A 9015-nucleotide genomic window follows, 5' to 3' on the forward strand; every position below is an offset into this window, starting at 1 on the left:
CAGGTATAAAGACACTAAATAAAGGCACAAAGTGGAGATTATCAGTGATTCCAAAATGGATCTGGGATGTTGTTGCAAAAAAGTCAAATATGATTCCAGGATATGTTAACAGTACTAATGTATGCAAGTGACAGAGGTTAGTTGTTCCATCTATTCTGCACTAGCCTCAGCCAGTCACATTTTGGGTCACATTTGGACCACACAGTTTAAGAGCACAAACTAGAGAGGATCCAGAGAAGAGCACCAACAATTGACATGACCTATGAAGAGTGATTCAATTAACTGGGTTTACTTAGAAGACTAAGAGAACACAATAGCAATGTTCAAATGAAGGCACTATTTACCACATCTACTGCCAAGAAGAACAGTAAGTAATTGACTTAACTCGCAGGGATAAACTCTTGCTGTGATAACTCTCCAGCTGCACAGTTCAACGGTGGTACATGCTGATTATAAGGTCGTGGGATCCCTTTTGCTGGAAGCTTTTAAGAGTTAGAGAAACACTTGCTGGTTAGTCTTGGCAGATTTGACTCAACCTCAGAGCAAGGAGATGGACTAGAAAACTTTCTGAGATTTCCTTTAATCCACACTCCTCTGAAAGACCTCCAGCACTCAGTCATGCTTTGCACCCTGCTTGTCATTTTCTTAACAGCGACAAAGAAGGAACACACAAATACTTTGTGTGTTGCCATACTATCAAAGTACTGTATGTACCTTAACTTTATATATTTAACAAGAGTATTTTTCAGAGGAAAGCTGTGCCATATTCCCTGAAAAAGCTGAGACAAAGCTTGAACAGATTCCTGTTAGATAACCATGTTGGGACTCTAGATTCCTCCTTTCCCAGGAACCCCAAACCTAAAAGCTGTAAGAGAATTACAACACATACACCCAACCTAACCCATTTTTTTTGAAAGCTACCAAGAGAAGAGAACTCTCTCAGCGACTCAGTATTGTGCCTTATCTATATAGAAACCATAACACAATAGAAAATGTACTAAAAGATTTCCACATAATTTTAAAAATGGACAGCAAAATTCCACAGGCAGCATTTGACACCTTCCCACTGTCTGAGCTACAGCAACATCGCTGACGATGCTACAGAATATGCAAAATCACATACTGAATACCAGGGCAAAGATGAGTTTTGGAGCCAAGTTCAAAATCCACTGCAAAACCTGTAAAGTTCTAAACAGGTAAACCAAAGGCCTCCAAGTTATATACAGTAGAAGAAAGCTGCGTAGACAAACACAAGTTGACCTGTACTTTGTTTGTGGATTCTGTAGGACTAACGAAGTTTACTGGTCAGACCCCAGAAGACCATGCTTCTAGCAAAGCCCAGTAATTATCAACTGGTTAAAATGAGAAACAAAACAGACCTCGAGCCTATCAGTATTTGATGATAAGACATTCCACCTATCAGCTCTTCTTATCAAGATGGGAAAACAGTCCAATATAGTTTATAGAAATGCTACAAATCCTTCATTACCATGTGGTTTGCCAACAGCCTGTGGTCATTAGCATTACTTACTTGAGCTGAAGTGTTTTCAGCAAAAACCAAAAGGGATTGTCTCCAGGGATGTTTCAAGCACATTGCATAAAGCCAACTATTTTCATAAGGCTACACAGCAAGTGGCTTCAACTTCTATTTCAAACTTTTCACACAGCTTTTGGAGAGCAAGAAACCAGAAGCCCTTAGATAGGTAAAGCAGAGGTACAGAAACAAGCCTAAGTAAGTCTGAGTAACAAAAATTGCAAAACTCTTCTTGATTACTCAGTAGTCCCCAAGATAGTCTCATCGCAATCACACGTGCTAACCTGCACTCTCAGAGCTGCAGTGAAACCGTTTTCGGGACTCACTTAAAATGCGATTTCAGATGGTGCTTAGAGAGATTCCCAGATGTGAGCTTCTGGAAATCCAACACACTCTTTAGCTGTTCCATGAGTATCCGTGACTGCTGCTGCCCATACTGGCACAATAAGAGCCCTTTACCTGAACACTGACCTGGCACAAAGATGAATCTTTCTCAAGGGAGCACAGGAAATTCTCCATGCCTTTTTTTTTTTTCCCTCACAGAGTTAGACAGCTTCAAGTTCCATGGCTGTCCACAGCCAGGAAATTAATTTTCTAAGTGCAGCAATACTTGATTTTAAAAGCAGGCAGGAAATAGGACATTTTACATTTCAATTTCATTTTTAATTCTCTTTAATCAGACACATTACAATGCACAACCATGTCTTTAGTCAGGTACCAGGGTGTGCTATCCTTCGGATCAGGAAGAGGTAATGGAGAACTAGTCCTTCCTCTGACCTTTTAGGTGTAAGGAGCATTGCAGATATTCTAAATGAGGACGATTACCACATTTAGTATAGCCTTTATAACAATTCATTAACAGCTTTCATTTACCTTTGTAACTGAAATTGCAGCTACTGTAGCTAGGGATCTTATTGAACTGAGGATCACATAGAAACCCCATCATTTCACAGGGTATTTTCAGCTCAAGCATCACAGTTTTGAAAACACAATTCTAACTGAAGTTAACCATCTCACTAGTGATGCAGCTTTCCAGCTCTTCAGTGCTCATTAAGAGAGATTTTTTTTATGAAACAAAGTCTTTTTATTTAATGCCACACGATCTGAATTGAAGGAATAAAACATGTACTTCACCTCAGGACCAAGCTATTAGGGATACATCCCCAAACATTTTCCAAAGTAAAACCAGATTATCAAATACCAATCAGCGCAAGAAACATCTTTATCCATTTGCACTCAGCGTGTTTTTAGACAAACTACAGCATTAGAACATTGAAGTACCTCTGCCCCATACAGCACAGAGGTCGAGAGATCACTTGCCATGGGGAGCCAGTTTGTCAGGATGTACTGATAACATTAAAGGGAAATAAATGAAGCATTACATTCTGATGTCAGGTGTACAAGTGCAGTGGTGGATTACGCTGAGGAGAACAACATTATCTATAAAAGTTAAGTGGTATACAGGTTATTCTGGAGTGACTATAATACAGAGAAACTTTATGCCAAAGTAAGTATTTACAGAAATACTGTCACAGCAAAGAGGACAGGAAGCTAGTCTCACAGAAGTAGTTCAATAAAGAGCAAATGAGTGGACGAAGACAAAGGCTTTGACTTTATATAATAAAATACCAAGTGCATCCTTTTAAGTGAATGAGTCTTTGAGACTATGGTCCTAGACTTTAGGAAGCCATTTGAAGGTCAGATGTACAGTCCTGCTGCATAGCAAGGGTTACTTGGACTGCCAAAATTATTACATCTATTGTAAACTCCACAAATCACAGCAATTCTAGTATTGCTTCTCATTACAAGGTCAAAACTAAAGTTCTGAAATAAGCCCCCTCCAAATGCCAAAGATGGGATTTTGTATAATAGACCTTCCAGCACAATTTAGATGTTTCACCACTACTTCTGTGCTATACATCTGGGATTAGAACTCAGCCCAGAACACTTTAAGGGCAATTATGTTTATCTGCTCAAATATTCTTGGCCAGAGTTATTATCCAGTTTTTTTCTTGTCAATACAACTTTAATCACATCCGATTTCTTAAAGTAGCCATATTATTTTAGTTACTTTGGCTCTTTTCCAACAGGCTTATTTTAAGCTGGTTGTGAAGGAGGGTTATTAACGGCTGGCTATTTTATGTATTTCTTGAAGAGCTGCTACTGAAATAACCAGGCACATTTGAGGGGGAACATGTGTGGTTGACTGCTCAAAATATCATCAAAAATATTTTCAAATTCACTTTTCAGCTGAGAGCAGAGTTGCTTTAACCTAGTGTTTGCGAGCATTTTCCAAGGCAGCATTCCCAGAAGCATTCAATTCTGCCACTTCCCAGCTTCCTCAGCCAGCTACCTAAATAGAAAGTGTAACAAGCATAACCAGCATCTCTCCAGTGCATGACTTTAAGGAACATGATCCCTCACAGTAAAGGAATCCCATTCCAAATGGCTTGCAGTATTTGGACTCCAATACACAGGACAAAAACGTAGGGGGAAGTCTCACGGTTCTCATGCAGCTGCTCGGGAGTGTGTTGCGCCCTGAGCCGTCACCTTGACCACTAGTGGCTGGGCTCAAGCAGGCACCACACTGGGCAGTAAAGCCCATCAGCTTCCCTTTCCACTTTAAGATTAATTTACTGTAATGTACATTACTTTCAGTGGAATGATACTGCTCATGTTTTGGCAGGATGGGGAAAATTCCACTTTTGTCTTTTTAATTATTTTATAAGGCAGATAATGCAGAAAATTGAAACAGAATTTCTACAAGGAGTTAATCTGTGATATTGTAAAATCAAAGTACTACTTTATTAAATGAGTTATTTTACACAATATGAACATCAATATAATTACAATTGTAAAAAATTTTTTATAACAAGTATGGACTGATTTTTCAGGATTTCCAAATAGGGCACAACTGTACATTTACACAGAATTGTCTTTGCATGAAGCCCAAGAGGGAACAGCATAAAAATATGAATGTTTCTGTAGCCCCTTCATTTTTGCTGATCAACAGTTTTAGAAAAGCAGCTGCAGGTTTGTTATGTAAGGTCTGACAGTAGAAGAGTCAATAGGTGCCATGACTTCACCTATAAAAAACAAGAACAACTCAGTTAAGCTGAACCGTTACACAATGCTGCTTATCCCTGCGTGAATGAAATACCATAATGCTGCCTTTTACCTCATTTCAGCCTTTTATTAGAGCCACTTTCAGTTACAGCCCAACAACTGGCTACTGGGAAATCTCTCCTACAGCTAACACAGAAGTTTTGTATTTGCATGCAGAAAAATCTGCATTCACTTGCATAGCTTCAGGAACAAAACAGCTCAATTGTTGGAAATATACTAAACAACTGTTTCCCTTACATGTTTTGTAGCAACAGACAGATTGTATTTATTGTATGTATTCTGTTCAAAGCAAAACTAACCTTTCAAAGCAAGAACTAAATAATGAAGTATTTCTACAATGCCAAGGATGACCATTTGAAATAGCATTAAACCCTTTTAAAACAACCTCCATGTAAGTATTAGCTTGCTTCTTGCTTCTCCTTTTAACAGTTCAGGGGTATAACTTCAACCTACAGTAGTTTTCATATTAAAAGAAATGAAGCGAGTTTTAAGTCCCAGTTGTCGGTGGTTAAAAAAATTATTCATAGCACAACTTTCTCAGACAATCAATTAAAAAATAAGGTAATAACCTGTAGATAACTTTATGCCTGAACATCAGCCAGTTCTGGAGGAAGTGGAGTCTTAGGGTGCTTGCTTTCAAAGTGCTGTTTGAAGGTCTTGGGATCCGGCATTTGAGTCTGATTAGAGAGAGACATGAAGCTTTATGCACAGTATAAGAGTTAAATAATACTACAAAACCTACTCCCCACTGTATTTTATTTTCTTTTCCCTGAAACAAACTGTCTCCTTCATGACACTGCTCCAGTGACAGAAGCACCATTAATTCAGGTGCAGGGCAAGATGGAATATTTAACCTCCTACTTTCAGAGGTGCTTTTAAGCACTACTATCCCACTGTTTCGGCATGTCCATCAATCGTGTTACTCTTGCTAGGTATCTCCCTGCAAATCTTGCACTTCACGTGCTGGTTAGGTGGAAAACTCACCTTCTTTACCATCTTCTTTCTCAACACCTCAAATATAAATGTTTATCCTTTTCAGAACCAAATCTTTATGAAAGCTACTTCTTTTGTTTATCAATAGGCCAAAGAGTTACACAGCACGAACTGATGCTCTACTTGGCACAAGCTATCTCAGTTCTGCTACAACACAGTTGCAGGCACCAACTGCCCAAAGTGATTGATGCTACAGCCTGATTTCAGAAGAGGAAGAGCTGGTTACAAGTACTTAAGCGAGCAGCCCTTAATTTGGGATCTTATTTAAGAAATTTAATGTGACAAATCTATTCTGGGCCTGACCATTTAAGTGAAAATATCACGTTTATCCTTCAGCTCCAAAACAAGCACATTCAGGAAAACCAGCCAGAAGGACAGTACAATCTGATTAGCACTTACATGTCTGTTCTCTTGTCAAGTAAGTTATTCTAGAAAAAGTTGCTGTGTATTAAACTTACACTGAAGCTTTTGGCACCACAGCTTTTCCTCTCTACATCAACACTGATGATCAGTGATTCTCAGATGGGCCAATTCCATCACAAAGACAAGAAGTTTCCATTTGGAGGTTAAACAGGAAGTGATCTCACACTTTTTAGTTTGTACCTCATCCTAACAACACATGCAGACACTGCAATACAAAGGCAAAATAACTACCCAAACCAGATCTGTACAGAACCTCTCAGATTTTCTCCTATCTCAATCATCTGTACAGCTGAGTAATCTGTAAGCAAGTCACATAACAGATGAAAAAAAATGCTTCTTACAGCAACAAGCTAGACAACCATTTAAGCATTTTAGTTTCCACTATATAATCTTCTAAAATCTCTGCTCTAGGCTGCAAGACAGACCTCCCTATATTGCTATTTTGACTTCAGTTCCTCTTACCCTACAGACAGTGCAGGTATATATCAAGGCAGCCTTGGCTGCAGCCTTCTGATCATGTCCTTGTTTCTTTTTTTGCTCAGCTTGCTTTTTGGCATTTTTCTGCTGCGACTGAATCTTCTGCTGTCCACGAGCCATATCTACAAACAAAAAAGAAGACATTTAGTCTACAAATATGAGAAACTGCTGCTGCTATCTGACTCAGGAGCTGTAACCATGAGCACAATGCAGTCATGTGCTCTGTCCACAAGGCCTACAACTCCCATAACTCAAATACAGCAGACATCTGTTCAAGCTCTTTGCTATGTAAAGACTCTGGTGTTAGTATCATTCTTAAAATATGCACCAGAATCATTAGGCCATTCTAAGGTTTATTCCCCTAGAAAGATTCATGACCTACTTTTGAAAAGTTTTTTTAATAGTTAGAATGACTGCAGTTAACAGAAACTTTATTTCCAAAGGTACAGAAAAAATCAGGGGCTTGGTTGTTTTGGTTTTGGGTGGGTTTTTTTCTAAAAGCTTAAGACTCAACCTTTTTTCCTGGAACTTGAAACAGGTTTCAAGAAAGGTAAATCAAAGTATTAGCCAAGGTATATTACTGTGCTTGTGAGCTGCTTTGGAGTGGGGAATACAAAGAACAATGGGTCACCCCCTCCTTACTCAAACCTATTTTTACAGGTGACCATGGGTATTTTATTTTCAGCCAAGTTTACATGCACAGGTATTTCTCAAAAAGAAATAAAACTGCTCCCACCAGGAGCCATTACTCCATGTAACACAGGAGCATAAAGGAAGCAAACACTATTGCCATATGCCATTACAAGGTTCACCAGAAGAAGACATGAGATCCGAGACTCATATTCCAGGGAGCAACAGGACAGCACATTTCACAAGAGCAACACACCCCCTGCATGCAGCCCACTGGGACACCTGACTCGGCCTGTGTCCCACCCCCAGAGCAGGCACCAGGCAGGATTTGGGCACACCAACAGATTAGGCTCTGGAGGGTGGTTATATAACCCAGCACCCACTTTCTGCTATTGTCTCTCTCCCAGTCCCTCACGGCCCACGCGCGATCCACTCGCGTGGCTCTCTGAGGCACAACGCCGAGCACGGGACAGCCAGCACAGCCCATTGTTCTCAGGACAACCAGGAAAGTTCAGCGTTCCCAGGAGGCTGCTTGGGCACTGCCCTCTGCAGAACCTGGGCACTTGCTCCAGCTTTGGTACTCATGGGACACACACACTGCACTGGCTACACCAGGCCTATAGCGCAGCCCTTCCCACCAGGACCTACAGCAAGGAAAAGACCTGTGGAAGCAGTGACTGACCTCCAGCAGCTATGTGTGAAAAGCCCTTATAAGAAGCCATTATGAAACTGAAGTGTCTATGAAACATCAACAACATGTGGAAATTCACCGGTATTGTGAGAATTTCTGGACACAACATTATGGTGCCTAACAGTGACAGTCCTGAGTGCCAGGACAGCTCCTGTGGATTGAGAGAAACCTCTTGGGCCACAGTCAGGTTCTTTCACGGTATCAAGCACCACCACATAGCCCTCTGCAGAAGTGTTACACTACATCCTTAGTGCTCTCTCCTCTTCCCCCACCATGAAAATACACAAGTCCACGCGGCTAACAAAACTGAACACAACACAAATTCCATTCACAAGCACATGGAAATGCATGTGGCATTCGACAGTTTCCATAAGATACAGCATTAACAGGACTAAAAATCCCAGTCTGTGCCACAGCCACTCCAGAACACCCCAGCCCGGGGCCTCACACTGTTTACATCAGCACGGCTCAACCAGGACACTTGGGCTCCCATTGAAATGTACAAAGGAGTAAGAAAAGGTATTGCCAATAGCTTTGCAAGCACTAGAAGGAACCAAAGGTTTTATTTTTGTTTCTATTTTACCAGCATTACAGTAACCTCCCCCGAGGTCAGAGGGCTCCTGAGAAAATACTCAGATGCAACAGAAAATAATTCTTTTCACAAAGTGTTTGCATATTATTTTTAGTGCCTTGATAAGAGCTCGTTAAGTAGCACATTGCAAGGGCCAACCACACCGAGCTGGTATGTATTTGGCAATTGCTGGTTTTAGTTAAAACACAAACAAGAAAACATCACTAAAAACATCTGCTCGGAAATATCAACCACCACATGATGCCCAAGACCAAAAACCCAAGAGTTTAAATACCGCAAATTACACTGATACAGCTGAAACACAAAGTGTTTCTGAGACACAGAGAAAATGCAGATTATTTGGACTATCAGTATTCTGAGAGGGTGACAAAAGCCATCCCAAAGTTCGTATAAAAGGACGACGAGATCGTCTACAAGGCTAAATCTGTATTTCCATTGCACAACACGGGTAAGTGTTGTTTTCCTTATCGGGCACACCCTCGGCGCCCAGCAGCCCTGCTGTCCCCAAGCACAGACCGTGTGAGCGGCAGGACACCGAACACCGCCGAC

At 40.7% G+C, this 9015-nt stretch overlaps 1 protein-coding gene across 1 annotated transcript; it reads right to left on the reverse strand.

Annotated features, from left to right (window-relative positions):
• Positions 1–4250: 4250 nt before the first annotated feature.
• Positions 4251–6673, reverse strand: ZNF706 (zinc finger protein 706). Its single transcript, XM_009069640.1, has 3 exons — positions 6539–6673; positions 5230–5337; positions 4251–4620 (listed from the first exon to the last, which is right to left on the reverse strand). Exons 1-2 carry the CDS (start codon positions 6671–6673, stop codon positions 5242–5244), a joined length of 231 nt encoding a protein of 76 aa, XP_009067888.1. The 3' UTR covers positions 4251–4620; positions 5230–5241.
• Between the last annotated feature and the right edge of the window lie 2342 nt (positions 6674–9015).

This window comes from Acanthisitta chloris, unplaced genomic scaffold (genome assembly GCF_000695815.1).
Source record: "Acanthisitta chloris isolate BGI_N310 unplaced genomic scaffold, ASM69581v1 scaffold14802, whole genome shotgun sequence".
Classification (NCBI taxonomy): domain Eukaryota; kingdom Metazoa; phylum Chordata; class Aves; order Passeriformes; family Acanthisittidae; genus Acanthisitta; species Acanthisitta chloris.

Excerpts from the sequence above, each read along its gene's own strand:
- ZNF706 (XM_009069640.1), bottom strand. The coding sequence starts at position 6,673 with ATGGCTCGTGGACAGCAGAAGATTCAGTCGCAGCAGAAAAATGCCAAA. Across the intron at positions 5,338-6,538 it reads ATACCTGCACTGTCTGTAGG|ACTCAAATGCCGGATCCCAA; the intron begins GTAAGAGGAACT and ends CTCTCTAATCAG.